General features: G+C 47.6%; 1 protein-coding gene across 2 annotated transcripts; it reads left to right on the forward strand.

Annotated features, from left to right (window-relative positions):
* The first annotated feature begins 3595 nt into the window (after nucleotides 1–3595).
* Marveld3 (MARVEL domain containing 3) lies at nucleotides 3596–23140 on the forward strand. Of its 2 annotated transcripts, none has more exons than XM_020176140.2 (3): nucleotides 3596–4078; nucleotides 6516–6664; nucleotides 21341–23140. In XM_020176140.2, exons 1-3 carry the CDS (start codon nucleotides 3681–3683, stop codon nucleotides 21976–21978), a joined length of 1185 nt encoding a protein of 394 aa, XP_020031729.2. In that variant the 5' UTR covers nucleotides 3596–3680; the 3' UTR covers nucleotides 21979–23140. The 2 variants fall into 2 exon arrangements, with proteins under 2 accessions (XP_020031729.2, XP_020031730.2); XM_020176141.2 differs by lacking the exon at nucleotides 21341–23140 and adding an exon at nucleotides 11086–12952.

Consider the following 23140-nt stretch of genomic DNA (forward strand, 5'->3'; position numbering starts at 1 on the left):
CCAAAGCAAAAGCAAAAACCCCAAAGCAAAAGCCTGGCATCCTCCTTCAGTGAGTCTTTTACATCCAGTAGTAGACAGGGTGGAGCAGTGGTTCTCAGTGAAGGGGCGTGACATTGTAACAGGTGAAACCTGCATTCCTGCTTCTCTGAATATAAACAACTTAGAAGCAGCTGTTCTGCATTTCCCTCTTCCGTGGCCAGGGCTGTGCCTATCTCCACCTTACAGATAATCTTAGGAAAAACAGTTGAGCTGCATCTCACCTTGCTTATGTCCAGTTCTCACAGGCTTCTCATAATCTGCTCTCCACAATGTGAGCCATTTGTGTTCTAGGTATTGAGGATATAGCATGGAACAGAGTAAGTCCCTGTCTGCATGGGCACTTATATTACGAGATATAGCCAAATAACAGAACTGTCAGAGTTGGGCATGGTAGTTCACACCTGTAATCTCAGCTACTTGGAAGGCAGAGATTAGGAGGATCATGGTTTGAGGCAATCCTAGGCAAAAAGTTAGGAAGACCCCATCTCAACCAACAAGCCAGGTGTGGTGCCATGCATCTATGGTCCCAGCTATGCAGGAAGTAGAGGTAGCAGGATACAACTAGAAAGGGGACACATTCTAGTGTTCTACAGCATAGTAGGGTGGCTCTAGTTTACCACTTACTATGTATATTATGAAAAACTAGAAGAGAGGAGTTCAAAAGCTTCAAACACAAAGAAATGACAGAAATGCTAATTGTCCTGATTTGATCACTAGACACTGTGCACATGTGCACTGTACCTCATGAATTTTTACAACTACTATGTGCCAATTAAAACAAAAAGGCAAGATGAGAGAGAGAGAGAGTATGATGACATCAAGTCTGCTGCTGGCACTTTGATTTTGAAATTCCCAGCTTCCAGAACTAGAAGGAATAAATTTCTATTGCTTATAAACTCCCTGGTTTAGGATTTTTTATAGCAGTCCAGATGGACTAAAACAGGCTACATTTCCAATTCCCATTTATTAGACCTCAGTGCCAAAGACTTACTGATACTGATTTTTAAAAAAAAAAAAAAGGCCAATTTTCCTGCCTCAATTGTGAATCAGTTCACTGGTGCAATTTGTTTCCAGGTTTTTCTTCATGTGATCAGGCTCACCTAACTGAGAAGGCTGGAGGTTGATTGACTTCAGGCATAGTGTGATCCAGTGGTCCGAGGTGTCCTTAAGTCTCTGGCCCTGATCTCCTAGCTCAGTCTGGGTCTGAGTATTGCCAAAGAACTGCTGTGAGTGGAATAAAGACAGGGAAGTGTACAATCTAGCTTGCATTTCTGTGCCTTGTCTGTCTTTTCCTGTATTTAAAAAATTAAAAGATGCTGGCACCAGTGGCTCACACCTATAATCCTAGCTACTCAGGAGGTAGAGATCAGGAGGATTGGGGTTCAAAGCCAGCTGGGGCAAATAGTTCATGAAACCCTATCTCAAAAAGACCCTTCACAAAACAGGGCTGGTGGAAATGTTCAGGAGGTAGAGCACCTGCCCAGTGAAGGCTTGGAGTTCAAACCCCAGTACCACAAAATAATAATAATAAATAAAAATAAAAGTTTTTAGAGATGAAAAGTTCCATGTGAAAATAATGAACAGCACAGTGGCTGAAAAGGAGAGGAGTGATCCTTTGGAGTTAATGAGTCCGGAGTCATGAGCTGCTTCGTAGTCCGGGTGATAAGGATGATGATATGGCATGGAGCATGGTACTGAAATCTCCAATGAAATGGTGAAGACACCAGGGGGCCAGTTCATGACAGCATCAAAGCAGAGCAAAAATTGAACAAATAAGCCTAAGACCATTCATACTTGGTGTAAATGTGGAAGACTTCTGACTGCCCACAACACCCCATCCTCCATGGATGGGAAGTACTTAGGACTGTACTTCTGGATGCAGTGGGAAATGAAATACCAAGGCTGCCCTACACCTAAAGCCCAGGGAAGAGATTTCCTTTTGCCAGGACCTAGGGATTAACCTTTTAAGAACCACCCAAGAGGCAGCTCTCTTAGCCTGATTGGAGCATGTGCTCAGGGCCAGGCACTGTGGTGAGATCACCTCTCCATGTCCCTCGAAGGGCAGGCCTCAGCTAAACAGCCACCAAGTGGGCCTTCAAACAGGCCTCACAACCTTACTACTTTGAAAATACAGTTCAAAACTAATTCATTGAATAACTGAGTCCCCACTGATAAAGAAACTTACCCTTCCCTTTAAGTTTTAGACAGCATCTTCTTACCTATGATCCTGTTTCTCACACATGCTAGAATGTTTGCACCACATGAGTTCACCCACTAATGCAGGTGCTCACACACATGTGTGGGAAGAATTTGCAGGTGCCAATTTTCTATGTTTTTAAATGTCTTTGCTTGGCAAAATAAAAGGCTGGCAATTCCATGTGGTTCTCTATTTAAAAAAAAATGTTTTGTGGCATGGCTCAAGTGGTAGAACACTTGCCCAGCAAGCGTGATGCCTGAGTTTAAACCCAAAAACTGCCAAAAAAAATTGTTTTGTAAATTTGGGACTATTGCAATAGATGATCTGGCTTCAGGCCCCTATAACACAGATGTAAGAGAGGGAAATGGATGAGAGTCTGGGTGTGTGGATAGGTGATGCGTGAATGGGTGGATGGCTGGGCGGATATATGAGCAAGTGGACAGGTCACTCTGGAGAAGTAAACCCAAGGTGCTGTGTAAAATTGATTCACGGCAGGTGGCCAGGGTTGGCTTTCTCAGGTTCCCAAATTTCAGAGTCACCAAGAGAGAATCTCACAACAGAAGGGACACACCAGGTGGTTGGTTTTCCCCAGGTTTGGAGCAGCAAGGTTACTGACTCCAGAGTTCTCCAGTTCTCTATCAGAAAAATCAGCCAGGCACCCTAACACAGAAACAAGGCTCTTAACACGTGGGGGACAGAAATCCCAGGCTGACTCAAATAAAAGAAAAGGTGCATGGGTTATGTGACCTCTTACAGGAAGGGCATCTTACCAGGAGGGTAGGGACTTGGTCTTAGCCATGCTATCATGTGTAGAGTTGGAGTCTCAGTTGCACCTGCGCTCTCCTTCATCATGGTGTCTTCATGAGACACACGTCTGGTTACCATGTATGATTTTGGTTGTTATTTTTGTCATGCTAATAAGTCAAAGGTTACTACAAGGTATTTCACCCTTGCGCTCTCCCTCACCATATGGAATTTGCCCTTTGTCATCTGGAAAAGTTACTAATTTTGTTCTTAAAGTAGGGCGGGCCATTGCCCTGAGTGAGTTCGATTTTAACGATGTTGTTTTCCTTGGTTCTGGCTTCCTGGTATGTCCGCTGGCACAGCTTTGGAGGCTGAGCTGACTGCTCCACCTTTATTCCATAGCCTTGAAGATTGATAACCTCACAAGACAGAGGGCAAATTTAACTATCCCAGCAAGAACCCCAGCCCTCACCCCAACTCACACACACACACACACACACACACACACACACACACACACACACACCTGCGCCCAGGTGAGCTCCCGCCGCACCGCAAGTGCGCATGCGCACAGGTGAGCCGTCCTCCCCCCCCCCCCCCCGCCCTCCTGCCCCGCCCCTGGGCTTGGCCACCTGCCCGGGAAACTTGCGGTTGGTTGTTGCCCTCCGGCCGCTCCGGAGCGGGGACACGGAACACTGCCATGGAAGATACGTCGGGGCCTCGCGAGCCCCGGGCCCGGCCGAGAGAGCGAGACCCGGACCGGCGCCCCCGCCCGGACCGAGACCGCCACCTCGAGCGACCGCGGGACAGAGCCGGGGACCAGCGCAGGGAGAGAAACGGGGACGTGCGGAGGGACCGGGACCGGCGAGGGGACGGGGACAGGAGGAGGGACCGAGACCCCCGTCAGAACCGACACAGAGACTCGGGCCACCGCGCAGGTGAACAAAGAGCCCGAGAAAAGCCCCGCCAGAGCCGGACGCGGGACGAACCCCGGGGACCGGCCTGGGACGCAGCCCCGCCCCCCTGGCCTGCGCCTTGGGAAACCCCGGAGCCGCCGCCCCAGAGGAAGGAGGGCTTCGGGCGCCGCGGACCCGAAAGGTGAGGGGGTGCACCTGCTGGGGGAGCGGGACCCTGCGACCTCGGCAAAAGCCACCCTGCGCCGCTCTGCCGCCCCACTACTTGTCCTAGGAAGCCGGTTTAAAGAAAGAAATGCCGTCTCTCCCCTTTGCACTCTCGAAAGTGCCCCAATCCTGTAGCCTGGACCCGATTAACACAGCCGAAGTAGCAGGGCCCGAGGGACCGGTTAAAGAGAAGAGGTCCCCAGGCCTGTGAAGAGAACCGTGGGAAGGAGATTGAGTGGGTGGGGCCAGCGTGAGGCCCCACCCCCTGCTCACCCACGTGCTCGCAAGCCTGCCCCTTAGGGCTTCAGACCCTTATCGGATGTTCCAAAATCAGCCCTCCCTGACTTTCAGAGTTCCCACATGTCTGGGGCCAAATAAAGTCAGCCCAGACGATTTAATAGTTTAATGTGTGGCCCCCCAGAGCTATACGCACTGCAAAAGCAGCCAGCTGGGAGAAGTTACACTTTTAACTAAAGAACTAAGTCTACCTAAAACTCTGCAGTTGATGGGCTTAGATTTGTTCCTTCTTATTTGTCAGTGGGGTCTTTCTGGGCAGCAGCTTTCAAACCCTGGTTGTCTGAGGCTCCACCCTCCAGAATGAACGAACTGCCATTCCTGCGTCGTGGAACACAGAGACTTCCCATGAGTGTTGGGGCCGTTCTGGAAGACTGAGCTCTGAGGGAGGACAAGGGGTGGCTTGGTCCCTACGACCCTTCCTGGGGAGGTAGCATTCCATCCAATTCCACAAAGGTTACGAACCCCAGATTATGTGCCCACACTGTGGACTGAATAGAGGGGATATTGCCCTGCCCTCCCCAACTAGAAAAGGACTGGTCCTACCGCTTTCCGACACCTGGCCCCTTCTGTGTGACTTGGAAGCTGAGCCCAGTCTTTACCAGCTGTGTCTACACAGCGGGAAAACTATCTTGAGTTTATGTTACATTATCTGAAACCAACTGGCATGGCAAAGGTTGGTTACACCCAGATATGGTCTTTGGCACTAGCTATTGTGTCCCTGACTAAAGCCACCTTGCACAAAACATTAAATAAGGAAAACCAAGAGCTACATTTGTAGGGTTCCTTTATAAACCAGTGCCTCCGTTCCCCCAACCCTCTCCACCCCACCCCCCAAGGAGAGTGGAGAAATATTTTTGCTTTTTACTTCTTTTGCGCACAGCTAGTTGGAGATTTGAAATCAAAGGGCACTTTATTTCTGTCTTTTATTTAATGGATGGCTGCAGGGCAGGGTGACCAGGGAGCTCTCCCCTTTCAGAGAAGGAGAATGACAGGAAGAAACCCAAACAAATTAACAGCACGGCTGCTACAGGAGAAACTTGAATTTGGACAGAAATGATCTGGGCTTCTCTAGGCTCAAGCAGGCTTCCCAGTGAAGGTGACCTCAAGCTGAGTCTGGAGAAGGAAGAAGAAGGAGGAAAGACTGCGGGAGGAAGATTAAAGGTGTTTTGTCTTGTTTGGTGATACTAGGGTTTGAACTCAGGGCCTCACACTTGCTAGGCCAGGGCTTTTCCTCTTGAGAGCCCTTTTTTGGCTTTTCAGTTTGTTTTTCAGATAGAATCTCCTGCTTTTTTGCCCATCTTGGCCTCCAACCACAATCCTCCCGTCTCTGCCTCCCATGTAGCTACAAAAGGTGTTTCAAACAGAGGAGCAGCTTCCATAGTGACCCAGAGAATTGGAAGAGCACTTCATCTTTTGGGGCACAGAGCAATTCACTGTGGCTGGGTCTGTGAGTGTGAGGTTGTGGTGTGGGAAGGTGAGCAAGGATCTCCTGTGTGGCAGGTACTAAAAGCTTTAAGGACTTCAAACCTAAGAGAAACATGGTGACTTCTACATTCTACATTCTCGAACTATCCCTGGAGCCCACCAATGAGAATACAGCCTCCCGTTGAATCTTGGCTGGAGCCCAGCCTGTGCTAGATAAAGAGGGAGGAAACAGAAAGTTCCAGGGCTGACAGAGGAAGGGATGGTAGAAGGATCTCACAGGTTGTCTGTAGCTCCGCATGCCCAAGCTAACCAGGCACTTTCCAAAGAGAATGCCAGCCTGAGCACCAGTCTTGTAAGTACAAACTAGCCTTGAAGAAATCTGGTCTGCGTTGAACTGAGCAGCTCAGAGCCTCCTGGTTAGACAGCAGGCAGACAGACGAGCATCCAGGTGATGCTCAGTGTAGGAGTTACAGGGCCTGTCGTGTGGTTGCTTAGTGGAGTTGAGTCCCATGTTCAAATGCTTTGTGGGACTACTAAATCAGAGGATTTTTCTGGAGTCTGAAATCTTGTGGCAGAGTTTGTTTCTGTTCTGTACGTCCTTCGGTGTTTGGGCCCATTACAAAGAGTTGAGACCAAATGCTGAAGAAGCTGTAGAATTGAAGGTGCAATACTAATGTGCTTTTTGGTTCTAGTGAACCCACTTCAGGGAAATATGAGCCTACTTCAGAGAGATACCTGCCCTCGCACCCCAGGCCTAGACGAGAGGAAGAGGAATATTACCAGTCAGAGGCTGAAGGGCTCCTGGAGTGCCACAAATGCAGATACCTGTGCACTGGGAGAGGTGAGGCTTTGTGAATCCATTGGTGTTAACTGTTGCAGGTGATTTGGGAATGGGCAGGTGTGAGGGGGAGGGGGTGTTGGTGAAGCAAAAACTCATCAGACTTCCCTTTTGGGTTCCTAGCATTTTCATGTCCACACCTGTGTGAGGTTCTTGCTTTCTAAAAAGAAGATAGGAAGGCATGAAGAGAATTGCTAGCTTTTCCACGCATCATAAATTTGCCCCACACAGTAGCCTGCAGCTCTGACTCCAGGTGCAACTCAGTGGCAGCAGGGTGAACCGGCTCCCCTGGCAAAGTGAGCTGAGTTTGCAGAAAGGGGAAATCACCAGAGCAAGCCGGCAGCCTGGTTGTAGCTCGTCACATGGACAGGGGCAGATGGTCACCTTGGTGACCTGATGCCCAAACACAGGACCAGTGGCTTTTAAGCTTCATTGCTGGAGATACATAGTAAGAAATAAATTTTACATTAAGACCAAGTTCACACACACAGAGAAACAAAAATGTCACGAAACTGCAATCACCCTATTAACATACCAAGTGCACTATTTTCAATTTCATGAGAAACAGTCAAAAGCCAAAAATCAACTGACTGTCTGGAAAAACACCCAGGTGATATTATGTGTCACCTCCATGCACGGTTCTCCAGGCTTCTCACCTTTGCATGGGTCCTGGCCTTGCCAGCAATGAAGAAAATCTGGTTAGTTGGGTGAGCCCGACTGTCACATGTGATTAGTGGGAAGTCTTCCTAAGCTGCCTTTGACAAAAGGGAGCAATCGTCCCAGGTCACAGGTGAGAAAGATGGCATCCATAACTGACAGTGTGGCTTGCGGTGACTTCGAAGGTGTACACGATTATAGGATTATGGGGAGCTTTGATGAAAGAGCTCCAGGCAGTACAGGTAGCTGGATCATCGCCCTACTTTCCATATGTTGCTACAACCTCATCGCCTTTAATTCTCTCAAGTCCTGAGACTCAGAGAGGTACAGTAAGTTATCCAAAGTCACAGAACTGTTAACTGAAAGAGCAGGAGTTGAAATTTAGAGCCTGACACTTAGGCCCCAAATGTTTACTAGCTTGACCTTTCTTTCTTCTTTTCTTGTTGCTAGAAATAACATGAACAAGCCAGAAGCTGGTAAACAGGTTTCCCCTACAGATATAGATATAGATACACATATATTGTGATTGATTTACCCAGAGAAAAGGGCAGGGGCCTGGACCAAATCATACCTTGATTGAGCCTTTCTGGCTGTTTGGCTTTGAGCCTAGAGGCTGGGTTTCTAAGTCAAGGTAGTGAAAAAAGCCCTTAAAAACTAACAAATGAGGACTTACAAAGATCTCAAGGTGCGCAGAGACCCATAGAAATACACAAGAGAGGACTGTGCTGAGAAACAGCCGTTCTACCCCAAGAACTTGTCTCAAGCAGGAAGTTCATGTCTGGACAAAGGTCACTTGAGGGTTGTTGGAGCCACCTAGATTCTTAGTGACTTCTTTTCCTTGTCAGTGCACTCATGCTCCTCCCAGCAAACTTCAGAAGCTGTGGCCCTCTTTAGCTCCTGGGGAGACCCAAGGTCCATGCTGATTCACCCCTAGAAAGTTTAGCGGGACACTGAGGTGACCCTCAGAAAGAGGCCCCAGATTCACTTTCGCAGTTCTCAGTTACTAAAGTCTTTAGGGGCTGAGTATAAAGATCAGATAGAGTGAAAGCAAGTTCAGATGTCACATGCATGTATCAGGCCACTGGGGAATGCTATGCGGGTGTAGGTTGTGCTCATTTATTATTTGGAGGGACAAGGGAGGAATGACAAGTGCAAGAAGGTTCACTTCCTGGTTCCTCATTTTCATTGAGCGAAGCTTCTCCTCCCCCTCTCCTTCTCTCGTCCTCTTTTGCATTAGTGCTCAAATCAAAGTGGACTGTATTCAGCTGCTAGCTGTAACTGCAAAGTATCTTTAACCACTTAACTTTTGGCTGGGTGTGATGGTGCACACCTGTAGTACCAGCTACACTGCTTGAGAGGCTGACAGGAGGATTATTTGAGCCCAGTCTGTACAACATAGTGAGACACAACCCCCCCCAACCATCACAACAAAACAAAACAAACAGAAGTTCAGTTTTCTCCCAGGATAGTTGTGATTGCTACAGTCAGTAGTGCTGGATTCTTGCTCAGAGTCTTGAGGCGTAGCTGTTGAGAGTGTTTTGAGTTTAAATTTCATAGGGACAGTTTCCTGAACAGACAGCTGAGGCTGGAGGAGTTACCAGTGCAGTCTGTCATGTTGGTGAGAGAGGGGAGAGAGAGGGAGGAAGGGGGAGAAGGAAGGAAAGAGAGAGTAAGAGCGAGAGAGAGTTAGCAGGCTTCTTCCTTTCATTCTGTTTGGGCCCTCAGTCTATAGGATGATGCCCCTATATTCAGAGCAAAACTCCCTTCTTAGTTAATCCACTCTAGAAACACCCTCACAGACATGCCCACAAGTATGTTTTACTAAAGTATTTATTTATTTATTTATTCATTTCTGCGGTACTGTGTTTGAACTCAGGACCTACACCTTGAGCCACTCCACCAGCCCTTTTTTTGTGATGGGTTTTTTCAAGATAGGGCCTTGAGGATCTATTTGCCTGGGCTGGCTTTGAACTGCAATTGTCCTGACCTCTGCCTCCTGAGTAGCTAGGATTACAGGTACGAGCACCGGTGCCTGCTTCCTAGGCGCTTCTCAGTCCACTCAAGTTGATAATTAACATCAACCATCCTGGCCAAGAGAAGAAAGACAGTCGCCCCTCTGTCGATGGCATTTGCTTGTGATTCCTGAGCACATTCAGGGTGGAAAGTTGTGTGTGGTCTTTCTCTAATTCGTATTCTCAAACCTTTTAATACTTAACACCCTAGTGTTTCCCCTGTCTACACTGAGATGACGTCATGGTTTCAACCACTGCTGACTCAAAGGGTGTTCACTCATTAACAGATGACTCGGCTAAAGGCTGAGGAGTGACCTGAAGAGAACCGTGGTTCTTAGGAGAGAGGGAGAGGGGGAGGGGCTCACTCAGAACCACATCCCTTCAAGGTCTGGGAGGGCTCAACTATGTCAACTGTGTTCAGCTGAGGCCTCAGAACCTCGGGGCCTTTATTTGAAGGATGCAATTGTCTGTCTCCACGTCCCCTGGCTGGGGATGGAGCTCTGGTAGAAGCCCTGGGTTCTACCCCCAGCACACACACCCCCCAAAAAAATCCAATTCTGTCATGTAGCAATCCATTGGAAAAACCTAAATGTCTCTTACATTGGAATGACTTAAATTAAATGTAGAGCTGGGCATGGTGGTGTACACCTATACTCCCAGCAGTAAGGAAGGCTGAGGCAGGAAAATCATGAGTTCAAGGCCATGTGAACCACACAGCAACACCCTGTCTCAATAAAATAAAAATAGAAAATTAAATAAATAAATAAATAATAAAATAAAGCTAGGCATGGTGGTACAAGCCTGCAATCCAAGTTACTTGGGTGATGGAGGCTGGGGATTCAGAGTTGGAGTCCAGCCAGGATAGTTAGTGAGTCCCTATCTCAAAAAAAAAAAAAAAAACAAAACCCACAAAATATGAAACAAAAGGGCTGGGGGTATGACTCAAGTGGTAGAAACTTGCCTAGTAATCTTGAGGCCCTGGGTTCAATCCCCCATACCACAGACACAAAAAAAGAAAAAGTAGATTACACAATAGTAGTTGTTTGTTCTTACCTAAAACCAAGCAGACAATAATGAAAATTATGAATGGGTGGGAAAATCCACAAAAAATGAACTGTTGGCTGGATTATAGGCCTTTCTCTCCCCTCCCCTTAGGGAGGATTGTGCTTTGAAGCCTCTGTTTCTTCTTCATTGTTTTTGTTCTGGTTTTGTTTGAGACAGAGTCTCGCTAGCCTGGAATTCTTGATCCTTCTACCTCAGCCTCCTAAGTGTTGGGATTACAGGTGTGTACCACCACACCTGGCTTACACATTTCTGTGTTTCTTTTTACTTACATTTCCCTATAACTAGAGAAAACAGTGATGCATTTGCCTCTGGAGGGCAAGCACATACTTGAGGGAGACATATATGAAACATTTGTTTTGGGTTTTTTTAGTCTTTTATGTGCAACATTCTGGCCCTTCTGCATAACAAGTCTTTCTTTCTCACTGGCCTGATTTCTCTCATCTCCTTCTGACCTCTCCAGATAGGCTGCTTTGCTCTTTGGAGAGTTACTCCTTCCAACCAAAAGTCTTCCTGACACCACTTTTCGAGACTCCCTGCTAGCTCCTAACGCCACCTGTGCAGCCTTGGCTGCCCAAGGGGGTGCATGCAGAGCCAGTGCAGAGCTTCTGCAGGGAGTATGCGCCTTGAGGTGGCAGAGTCTCCAAGTGCGAACCTCCCTCTCTCCAGTGGTAATGCACCCTTCTCTTGCAGCCTGTTGCCAAATGCTGGAGGTTCTGCTGAACTTGCTGATCCTGGCCTGCTGCTCTGTCTCTTACAGCTCCACAGGGGGCTACACGGGTATCACCAGCCTGGGGGGCGTTTACTACTATCAGTACGGAGGGGCTTACAGTGGCTTTGAGGGTGCCGACGGGGAGAAAGCCCAGCAGCTGGATGTGCAGTTCTACCAGCTCAAGCTGCCCACGGTCACTGCATCCATGGCCTACAGTGGAGCCCTCATGGCCTTCTCCTGCCTCCTCATCTTCGTGGGTGTCCTGCGGGTCCCATGGCACTGTCCTCTGTGGCTGGTGATTGAAGGCCTGGTGGACGTGCTCATTGCTGGGGCGTACATCCCAGCCTTGTACTGGTTCTTCCACTACCTCTCTGCTGCCTATGGCTCTGCTGTGTGCAAGGAGAGGGAGGCGCTGTACCAGAGCAAAGGGTACAGCGGCTTCAGCTGTGGTTTCCATGGGGGAGATATAGGAGCGGGGCTCTTTGCAGCCTTGGGCATTGGAGTCTTTACCATGGGAGCCATCCTGGCCATCCGGGGTTACCGAAAAGTCAGGAAGCTGAAAGAGAAGCCCACAGAAATGCTTGAGTTTTAGGCTTTAAAATGTGCTGCCAGATGCAAGGATGGAAGTTACTCTGAACCACAGTCTTTCACAAGAATTCTTTGTCATGGAACTTGCCAACCCTTCAAAAGTACCAGGCCAATGTTGGTGTGGCAGGCTCAGCTCTTATTCTCATGGAGCAGAGCTCTCTGAGCCAACCAGCTTGGGTTTCTGGAATCCTCCTCTGTTAGTGAAGAACTAACTAAAATTACATCAAAAACCCAAATGCTGAAGCTGGGCACATTGTGCACATCCATAATTCCAGCATTTGGGAGGCTGAGGCGGGAGGATTGTGAGTTTGAGGCCAGCTTGGGGTATGTAAATGAGAGATCCTCTCTCAAAAGTCAAAGAAATAATGGAGCCCAGGACCCACAGAGGAAAGACATGTGGTGCAACCAAGTGGAGCTGTTGATTAACAAGAGAGATATAACCAAGTGAACTGGAAGGACGTCATCTTTGGTGTTCAGAGAAAGCCACAGAGACTAAGGTACATTTCAGCCTGAACTGGTTGTTCTTCGTTCCCGCTGTCTTCAGCAGATTCTCCCAGCCATCTTTCTACACTGGGCTCTCCAGGCCTTCCACTCCCTTAGTTTATGGATGGAGGGGGTGGAATTCTTAGAACTACCCCTGAAGATTTTAAGTTGGAGGTAGGTGTGGGCTGAGGAAAGAAAAATCAGATAAACCCAAAAAGAAGCCATTCTGCAAACCCCTGACAAGGTCCAAAGAGCTCAGTGAGTGTTTTGTTCCCCTTGTAAATGTGCTATTGTATGAAGAACTAAACCCTGCATCTGGAATTCAGGTCCACCCAGAAGAAAAGAATGTAAAATCTTGTCCAACAGAAGAATGTCACTTTTGACCAGACAACTTCATGGTCTCTTAATGCACACTGAATTATGACTTCTGGAACAGCACCATATATTCTTGGTACAAGTGAATATGTTCTTTGCTTTATGTGAATCCAAAAACTCCAAAGAAAAATTTTAATTTGGAGGTGATTTTTTTTAACAATGTGTTTATATTATTCCCTATTAAATACAGTTTTATTATTTTTTTTGTACTTAGATGACTCCATATTTAGAAAAGGAATTATATATCCATGCTTGTATATGGTTAGAAAGTTTCTTAAACAGTATGAAAGAAGGTATTAACAGTTTCATTCCTGGAGAGATTATTGATTTTTTTGTTTTATGCATGACTTGACTACATATGTACTATTTTTTTTACCTAAAAAAAATAAAAAATAAAAACTTTGATTTGCTCTCCTCTGCTTTTGTCAGGCCCACATTTACAGTGCAAAGACAGAAGTTGCTGTCCAATTAAGCAGAATATTAAATGAGAATCCACAAACACAGCCTCACCCAGAAAGATGCTGTTTACAGTAAGGAGCTCAGTGTATTTCTGAGTCTGCATCAGCAGAGTCCGCTGCTGTCTTTCTGGAGATTTGACCCATCCTGACTTGGAGAAAATCTACAGCTAGCTTTGGTGGCGCCCTCTTCTTTTCCTCTGATGTGTGTATCTTTCTGCACTAATATCACACTTGGAAATACGTGAGCCTGTTTGGCATTGGTAGCTAAGCCAGGTCGGGCCTGACTGGTGCCTGGGATAATTCTCACGGTCATATTCCTTCCACAGACTGTAGCGCTGGGCCTGGCAGAAGACTTGTCCTTCTCTGTTGTTGGCAGCCAGTGGGGTGATGGAAGTGATCTGGATTTATTCCATTTCAGCCTCATGGATGTGTGCTATGCATCCCTGTGCCACTGTTTGGCAGACTCTGCCCTAGAAGGTAAAGGGTCAGGTTTCCTGGATTCCACAGTAGCACAGTGTTCCTGTCCAGGGATCCTTTCCCAAAGGAAAACCAGGGCAGAGAAAGGGGTTGGGTACAGGGGACCGCTAACCCCCACAGGTCAGGGTGACATCTGAGCAGATGCATCAGTGTGCTGTGGGGAGAGATTGACCAGTACTCACAGACCCTGGGTGAAGAGTGGGCACTTCAGGTCTGGAGTTACTTTGAATTTTAAGTTAGAGCAACTGGACTCCTCTAGCTGCAGTGTCCCTGGCTCTTAGGGAATTTGCGTGGGCCCCAAGAGAGATAAAATCAGAGAAGCGCGCAGCTGCTGCCTAAGAACTGTAGAGATGGTGGTTCTTTAACTGCCCTGATTGTAAGCTTCGTGGCACCCCTGGTGTAGTGGACAGTTGTCCTAACTTCTGGGAAATGGTGATTTTCATAAACTTGTCCCATTTCTTCTCTAATTAGTTTCTCACTAATCCTCTTCCAGTTTAGAAACATTACTGAGACACATCACCATCTGTCTGTATAACCGTTTGTGAGTTTCAGAATATTTCACATACAGCCATCCCTTGGTGCCCACAGGGGACGGGTCCCAGGATCCCTGCAGGGACCAAAACTGAAGGGTGCTCTAGTCCTTTAATAAGTGGATACTATTTGCATATAATTTATACACAGCCTCGTATATACTTTATTTTATTTTTGTGTACTGGGGATTTGACTCAGGGCTTCAAGTACTCCACCACTTGAGCCACACACTGCCCCCCCCCCCAGTCCTTTTGCTTTTCATTTGTTTTTCAGATAGGGTGTCTCACTTTTGCCTGGGCTGGCCTCAGATCTTGATCTTCTGCCTCCTGAATAGCTGGGATTGCAGGCATATGCCACTCTTTCATATACTTTAAATCATCTCTGGATTACTTAGAATCCCTAACACAGTGTAAATGTTTATGCAAATACTTGGTACAATGTATTGTTTAGGGAATAATGTCAAGGAAAAGTCTGTACATGTTCAGTATTGTTGGATTTTTTTTTTTATGTCACTGAGGTTTGAGCTCAGGGCCTCACGCTTGCTAGGAAGGCACTCTACCACTTGAGCCACTCTACCAGCCCTAGATGTTTTTTAAACATTTTCAATCCTCAGTTGAATCTTCAGATGCAGGACATAAAGATAGGAAGGGGCTGAGACCTTGCTTCCATTTGAGCCACACCACAGCCCTGTGGGGTGAGACTTGCCTCCTTATCTTCATTTGTCAGATAAAGTGAGGCTTAGAACATGACTAAATGACCTGGTGAAGAGCCACAAGGCAGTAAACGGTGGGGACTTGAACCTGGTGTTTCCACTCTAGGCTCATTTGCATTTCTCATCTCTGCACCTGGAGGTGTTATATGGCAGTGTGAAATGTTGTGGGCCGGTGTCAAGGGTTTTTGTCCTCACAGGCCAGAGAACTGGCTCGTGAGGCAGCTGATTGACTTGTGAGACAAGGCTGGTACACAAAGTGGGATTTATTAGACAGAAAGAAAAGGCTGCAGCTAGAGCAGTGCAGCGGAGCCTGGAAACCAGTGGCTCCCTGCTCAGGTGAAGGCTGGGGGTTTTATGGATGCTTTAACTCTGGGTTAGGGTAGGGGTTAGGTGGGTTTTTTCCATTGGCCGTGGATTTGCATGTGTGGGCTCTCGTCGATGAGCTGGTCTGTTTGCCCCTTATTGGGGGAAACAACCTTGAGCGCATTTTGTTTATCAGCCCTGTGGAAGATTTATAAGACTCTGTATCTCCTCCTCAGGGTGCAGGAATGCAGATTTATGACTCCTCCTCAGGGTGCAGGGCTCATAGTGCTCTCCATGGGGTATGGGATACTGACTCACCTATCCTTTAGGTTCTCAGAGCCAGCAAGTCCCCCTCTGAGACAGGTACCCAACTGCTGTTGAGGAGAGGGTGATGACTCATCCTGCTGCTTCCTGCTGGCAATGGGGCGATGAGGGGGTAGGGGTGTGGTGCTTGTCTCAGGGGTTGACCCGTGTAGTCTCCAGAGGCCCCCGATAGAACTGGACAGAGGGCTCATGTGTAGGCAGAGGTGAGTATTCCTTGAATAAGAGCTGGAATTTGATCCATTGTACTTGTTGAGAGCATTTATTATACAAGTCCCAAATAGGAGTATTAGAAGGACCATAAGAAGGGGGCCAGGCAGAGGTAGTGCCCAGGAAGCCCAGCTCCGTACATTGTTACGTACAAATTACTACGTCATGAATTAGCTAGCTCTCTGTTGTGAGGAGTTAGTGGGGTCTTTAATGGCAAACAGAAGCTGACTGTCAGGATGTAGAGGAATGTAAAAGAAAGTGTCCTTTAAATCTAGTACAGAGTAATATTGGGCTTTTGAGGGTATTTGAGCCATAGAGTATAGGGATTGGGAGCAATTGGTTGAAGGGGAATGAGTGCTTCACTAATGAGCTGGAGGTCTTGAACCAACCTCCATTTATTTGGCCCCATACAGACAGCAAGAATAGGAGTATTGTAGGGGGTGGAGCAACTGATTAGTAACCCTTTTTTTTTTTTAAAGGAATTTATGATAGGTAAGAAGCCTCATCAGGCTTGAGGGGATACTGTTTTTGTTGGAGAAACTGTGAGGGATCTTTGTGTTTTATTTGAATTGGGAGGGCCATTTTGGCTCACCCTACAGTTGTTCCATCAGTCCACACTATGGGATCTACGTGTTCCTGACGAAGGGCACAACAGAGATAGTCACTGGGGTGGGGGGTAGGATTTGAGCTTTTAGTTGAGATAGTAAATCCTGTCCCAGCAGGGCACTGGAGTCTCAGGGACTATGAGAAAAGAGTGACAGAAGTGGAGGTCTCCCCAAGAGCAGGCCAGAGGCCAAGTAAAATAGCATTCTAGGGGCTGGCCAGATATGCCCCCAAATAATAACCTTGTTATTGTACTGGGGACCAGGAGAGAATGCTAAGACAAAGAAATGGGCTCCACTGTCTAGGAGGAAGATGACCTTTCACTTTCCTACTATTATGGTTACCCAAGGCTCCTCAACATTGATGTTTGGAAGTGGAGCCTGGACAGGAGGCCCTGAAACCCATCAATCCATAGGAGGTGGCATCCTGCCTTCCACCTGGAGACAGGTCACTTAGACCTCCAGTGGTTACCTTTGCAGAGAGGGCAAGGTCCCAGTGAGGGCTGGGTCTGTCTCCTGGGCTGTCCCCCTCTTGGGCATTCTCTGCAGAAGTGCCCCTCCTGCCCACAATGGTAGCAAGCTCGGGATGTAGACCCTCATAGGGTGGGGCACTCCCTGAGAGCTACAATTAGGTCATGGAGTCTCTTATCCTTTTCTCTCTTTTTTAGTTACATCCTAGTTATAGTGTACAGACATGGCTAGTTTCATTAGTTGATCCAATGACTTTCCCCTTTAGCCACAGACTTTTGGAGTTTTCTATGGATATCTGGGGCTAACTGAAAAATTTATCCTTGAGGAGAACCTCTCCCACCTGTGACTCTGGATCCACTGTGGTATGTATGCTTTTGGATAGCATCCTTAAGATGCCGTAGAAAGGTAAGGGGGTTTTCATCAGGGCCTTGTACTACAGCCACCCAGGAATAGTTTAGAGGTTTAATTTTGGCCCTTTTTAGCCCTTGCACTATAAGATGGATGAAGTGGTGTCGATGCCATTCATCCCTCTCACCATTTTGATCCCAATTTGGGTCTGCCAAAGGGACTGCCTGTGGCCCCATGGGCATGGGCATATTTCTTCCCTCATTTCCAGGTGCCATGGGTATTGGGGCTCATTGTAGATGGAAATCGGCTTCAACTTGACTGGCCTGGGCCAGGACCTGTTGCTTTTCTAATGAGGAAAGAGTCTGGTCCAGGAGAAGCATGATGTCCTTGATGCCAATTCAAAGGTTTGGATCACAGAGATAAAGGCCTGGATGGACTGGTCTGGGGCATCAGTATAGCTGCCCAGATTTTTTTAAATCTCCCTTAGAGCTGATAACCGGAAGGGGACATAGACTCGCCCTCTTCCTACCACTGCCTGTTGAAGGGGGAACATCCATTAGGAGGTCTGAATATTGGGGTGGCTTAGAAGGTAGGGCAGAGAGTCGCGCAGTAGGGATGGGGGCCTTGTCACTGGTAAGAGGCTTTTTTGTCTTCCTTGCCCATGTTTATCCTGTGGCTTACAAAGAACAGCCAGTGTTTGAGTATCTACACAGCAATTATGGAGCCATTCTGGGTGGTCCTGGAGCTAAAAGAAAAGCTGTATATAGGACACCTCAGTCCACTTTTCCTCCCTTTTACAGAAAAGGTCTAATTGGACTATGGTATTATAATTTAAGGGGCCCTCTGAAGGCCAGTATTCTTGGTCACTCAAGGGATATTGAGGTCAGGCCTCAGTACAATAAAAGATGAGGGGTTTTTTTTCTTGAGATTAATAGGGTCAAGGTCCTTCCAACATTTTAGTAGATAGGCCAGCGGAGACTGCTTGGCTGAAAGACTGGAGGGGCAGGTCCCATCTAGAAAAACTTGTCAGACTTCCCTTTCTTCAGTGTCCCAACTGGGAATTGACCTGATGAGAGCAGGCATCTCTGTCTCCTGATTTCCTTCTGCTGTCTATGGCCAGGACCAAAGGAAATGTAGTAACTGGTAGGACTGCAGCCACCCTTACCTATGCAGTGAAAAACCTCTAGGATCCTGCCTTTTAGCCTTATATTACCAAAGGCAGGCAGCCTCTTTAACAAAGGCTACCTCTTTAACAAAAGGATGCATCACCTGGAGAAGTGCCTGTAAAGTTAGAAAAGGGTGCTCAGAGGGAGTCCCAGGGAAATCACCGTGCCACAAAGGGAGGACTGGTGTCAATATTTGAAGGAAAGTTTTTTATGCTGAGGCTGAAAGTGTGAGAAGTTTTTAATGAGAAGTCTAGAGACCATAGCAAAACCCTTTTTTTTTTTTTTTTTTTTTTTTTGCTGTTCCTGGAAGGTTACGTTAGTGCTTCTTGGGGTCCATAACATTGAGATAAGAATTGGCTCCAAGGGCTGGGTCAGTCAAGTTCAGGCGTGAGGTGGGGCAGGGAGCAGGGCTTGTGCAAGGCACCGCCACCCTCCCCCATGCCCTGGACCAGCGACCCTGTCTGCCCAGGCCTGCCTCTGCAGCACGTTGTACCTCCTCCTGTGTACTGGAACACTGTCAGCCACACAAAATCTCTCAGGTCACTGCCTTCAGCAGAAGGGGGTATTGACAGGTGGGAGAAGACAAAGATTGACAGGTGCCAAAACCAATCAGGTCTACTCCAACATAGCATAAGGTATACCCACATAAACCCCAGGCTCAGCCCACAGGGAGGGAGCCAAAAGTACCCCCAGAGCTGGAATTGCTGTGAGGCCAAAGTTGGCTAGCAGCTGTTGGTGTGATACCATGAGGGGAAAGTCCCTCAGGAAGACAGGAACAGAGAGACAGGGCAAGCAGCACAGGGAACTCATCCTCAGCAGAGTGTTTCCCCAGCAGGAGCATCCAGCAGGGCGCCAGAGGCTCACAGCCACACCTTAGGCAAACTCTTGCTGGTTTGGTGCTCAAGTCATACCAACCTTGGTCCAGGAGCAATGTCCCTTTGTGATCACCAGAAATGTTACATGCCGTGCCAGTGTGAAATGTTGCAGGCCGGTGTCAAGGGTTCTTGTCTTCACAGGCCAGAGAATGGCTCGTGAGGCCGCTGACTGACTTGTGAGACAAGACCGGTACACAAAGTGGGATTTATTAGAGAGAAAGGAAAGGCTGCAGCTAGAGCAGTGCAGCGGAGCCTGGAAACCAGTGGCTCCCTGCTCAGGTGAAGGCTGGGGGGTTTTATGGATGCTTTAACTCTGGGTTAGGGTAGGGGTTAGGTGGGTTTTTTCCATTGGCCGTGGATTTGCATGTGTGGGCTCTCGTCGATGAGCTGGTCTGTTTGCCCCTTACTGGGGGAAACAACCTTGAGAGCATTCTGTTGATTAGCCCTGTGGAAGATTTATAAGACTCCCTATCTCCTCCTCAGGGTGCAGGCTCATAGTGCTCTCCATGGGGGATGGGATACTGACTCACTCATCTGTCCCTTAGGTTCCCAGAGCCAACAGAGGGGATGACAGAACACCCCCCAGAAGTACACCTAAGAAAGGCCTGGGGCCTCAGGCAATACCAAATGGCATCTGACTTTAGACATGAAGATATTCGGTCTCCCAGGGAATTTGTAGGTTTCTTAAGCTTGTAAGAAACTCCTCCCAGGTGAACAGCAGGTATCTGTCTGTAGGGTCCTAGTTGTACAGATTGTCCATTTGTTCCCTGGAGCTGGTGGCCACATAACAAAGAACATGGCCACTCTTCAGGAACTGGTCTGGAAACATCTCTAGGGTATAGCAAATAAAATAATAGGGGCTGGGCCCACGGTGGCGCATGCCTGTAATCCTAGCTACTCTCAAGGTAGAGATCAGAGGATCATGGTTTGAGGCCAGTCCAGGTAAAAAGTTAGCGAGACCCCTATTTCAACTAACAAGCCTGGCCTGGTGGCATGGACTTAGGATCCCAGCTAGGCCAGAGGCATAAGGAGGATTGTGGTTCAAGGCCGGCCCCCAGCGAAAATTTGAGACCCTATCTGGAAAAATGACTAAAAGCAAAAAGGGGCAGGGGGCATGGCTCAAGTGGTAGAGTGCCTGCCTAGAAAGCTAGAAGTAGTGAGTTCACCACTAACAAAGAAAAGAAAAAAGATAAAAACATGCTGAATGGTACATGTGTTTGTTTTTGTGAAAAAAGCAGAGAAGAGGGATGCAGTGCAGAGTTGAATATGCTTTTCCCTGCACAGAGGAAGACTGGAAAGTTATGCATGTGGCTGTGAAAGTGGCTGGGGTTGGAGGATAGAGTGTACAGAGACGTGAATGGAATTTCTCAGTTTACACTTTGAGCCATGTGATTTTTTTTAAAAAACTTCACTTTGAAATAGTCACAAAACATCCAGAGAGATCCTCCTTGTCCTTGTCCTGTTTTTCTGTAGTGGTAACACCTCGTTCATAGTTTTAGTACAATATAAAGTCCCGGAGAGTGACAACTTAGATTTCACTAGTTTTGCATTCACTCCTGTGTATGTGTACATTAGTACAACCACCACCACAATCAAATCCAAAACTGCTCTGTCATAGCCACACCATCCTCTTCCCCCTCCCCCATCACTACTCACCCCTCCCCCCACCAACTACTCACCTGTGCCAGTCTCCACAATCTTGTCCTAATGAGATTGTCACATAAACAGCCTATAGTATGTGACCTTTTTGAGGCCAGCTTGTTTTCATTCATCTGCCTGAGATTCTTCCTTATTACTGAGTGGAGCACTCCATGGTAAGCTCAGCCACTGAAGGACATAGCTTGGTCTCAGTATTTGATTTTGTTGTTGTTTGGTTTTTGAGACTGTGTCTTGCTCTGTACCCCAGGCTGACCTCAGAGTCAAGATCCTCTGCCTCCTAGGTTTTCATTTCTTTAGGCTAAATGTCCAGGGGTACAATTGCAAGGTCACACGTAAACATAGTCTTAGGTACTCTGAACAGAGTGTGCTGGTTCACACCTGTAATCCCCATTGAGACAGGAGGATTGTGAGTTCCAGGTCAGCCTGGGCAACCATGGTGAGACTCTATCTCTTAACAACAGTAACAAAACCTGCTCCAAGTATTTCAGAATAGCATTTTGATTTTCCAAACACATATTAAAAACAAAACAACCACAAACAAATCAAGACCGTCAGTGCTGATGAATGACCACGGTCTTACAGTGGGGCCAGCAGGCTCCGTCTTGTTTGAGCTGGGTGAGCAAGGCCAGTGTTAAACTTGACTCTCTCTTCCCCAAGGTGTGGTGCAGATAGTGGAGGTGATTCTGAACGCGATGGTTCTCATGTGTATCGTGGCCTCCTACTTCGTCCTGGCGGGATTCAGCGCCAGCTTTGCCAGCGGTGGTGGCTTTGGGAACAACTATTACTCACCGTTTGAGGGCACCGAGCTGGAGCAGGTTCGGCAGCTGGACCAGCAATACACAGTCCTCCGGTCGCCTCTGATATACGGCGGCGTGGCTTTTTCTCTGGGGCTGGGTGTCCTCACCATGGGCGTTTTACTCCGAGGAGCCAAGAGTCTAACAAAACTGTCTGGGAAGTGGCTCCTCCTGGAGGCCACCTTCAGCCTCCTGGCGGCTGTGGGCTACTGCGTAGGCATTGGCGTTTACCTCTACGTGGCTCTGCAGATCAATGCCACGGACACTTGTAAGAGAAGAGAGAGGCTGTACGCCCGCAAGGGTCTCACCTGGATGAACTGCCAGTTGGCCGGCACTGACGGAGCAGCGGCCACCTTTGCTTGTCTTCTGGTGATTACGTACAGTGCCAGTGCGGTGCTGGCACTACGGAGCTACCGAGAACAGAAGCTCTATAAAGACAGCCAAGAAGAGCACAGGAATTACAGGGACACACCAGAATACCTGTGGTCAGGGACACTGTAAGGAGATCCAGAATGTACATGTCAGCCCACCCCCTTGGTTCTCTCAAGGAGACAGGACCTTGTATGCACACAGCGGACAACAGTGGTTTTCACATACTTGCTTTTGTGAGTGCTCACTTTTGGTCTGGTACCAGTGCAGAGTTGAGATAAAAAAGTCCGTGTTGGCTGACTCGATGAGAACTTAAGTAACAAGTGTCCACCGTTAGTGCATCAGCAAAAGTCTGGGTATATCCCAGAGCAGGGCACTCACCACACAGTAGGTAATACTGGAAGTAGCTTACTAGCCAGAGAAATTCTGAAAGTTGAGAACTACACATCAGAGGATGGCAGGGCCTGTCTACTGTCATCAAAAGAAACACGCCAGCCAGGTACCAATGACTCACACCTGTAATCCTAGCTACTTGGGAGGCCGACATCAGGAAGATTGAGGTTCAAAGCCAGATCAGGCAAATAGTTTGAGAAACCCCATCTCCAAAATAGCCAGAGCAAAAAACTGGAGGAGTGGCTCAAGTGGTAGAGAATCGGCTTTGCAAGCATGGAGCCCTGAGTTCAAACTTCAGTGCCATCAGAAAAAAAAAGAAACATGCCATGCACCCTCCTTCCTGTATTTGTTGTGAGGCAGCCTAGTGTTCAAACAGCCTTCTTCCTTAGAGATGGAAATCTGGCTTCCTGACCCTTGAAAAGAGATGCTTCTCAGGGTGGGGCTCAACCTGCCTAGCAAGCTCAAAGCCCTGAGTTCCAACTTCAGTTGAGAGAGAGACAGAGAGGGAGACAGAGATGCTTCAGCAAACATGACCTTCTTCAGGATTCCCATCTCTGGGCCCAGGGCAAATGTTTCCTGTCAGCCACTCTAGTCTCTTTTTACAATAAATCATTCCGTTCACTTTTTTAAAATATTTTACAATTTTTTAAACCTGAGGCTTCCAGATAGTGAAAAACTTCATAAACTTATGACTCATCATTGAACTGATTTAGAAAATAAAGCAGTTAATTTTACTAGACTTCACAGGCTCACTGGAGACCTCTTCATTTCTGCCTGCACCGAAAGGCCCCAGACAGCAGGCCTTCAGAGGCAGACAGTAGCCTCTCATTGCCCTGATTTAGCTTCAATGTAACAGATCTAATCCTGAACCTCCAAAATAAAGTTCTTTTAGTAATTTTAA

This window comes from Castor canadensis, chromosome 15 (genome assembly GCF_047511655.1).
Source record: "Castor canadensis chromosome 15, mCasCan1.hap1v2, whole genome shotgun sequence".
Taxonomy (NCBI): Eukaryota; Metazoa; Chordata; class Mammalia; order Rodentia; family Castoridae; genus Castor; species Castor canadensis.

Bases quoted from the DNA above. Each gene is read 5' to 3' on its own strand.
- Marveld3 (XM_020176140.2), top strand. From the start codon at position 3,681: ATGGAAGATACGTCGGGGCCTCGCGAGCCCCGGGCCCGGCCGAGAGAG. The intron at 4,079-6,515 runs GTGAGGGGGTGC...TTTTGGTTCTAG, and splicing joins GGGCGCCGCGGACCCGAAAG to TGAACCCACTTCAGGGAAAT. The intron at 6,665-21,340 runs GTGAGGCTTTGT...CTCTTCCCCAAG, and splicing joins ATACCTGTGCACTGGGAGAG to GTGTGGTGCAGATAGTGGAG.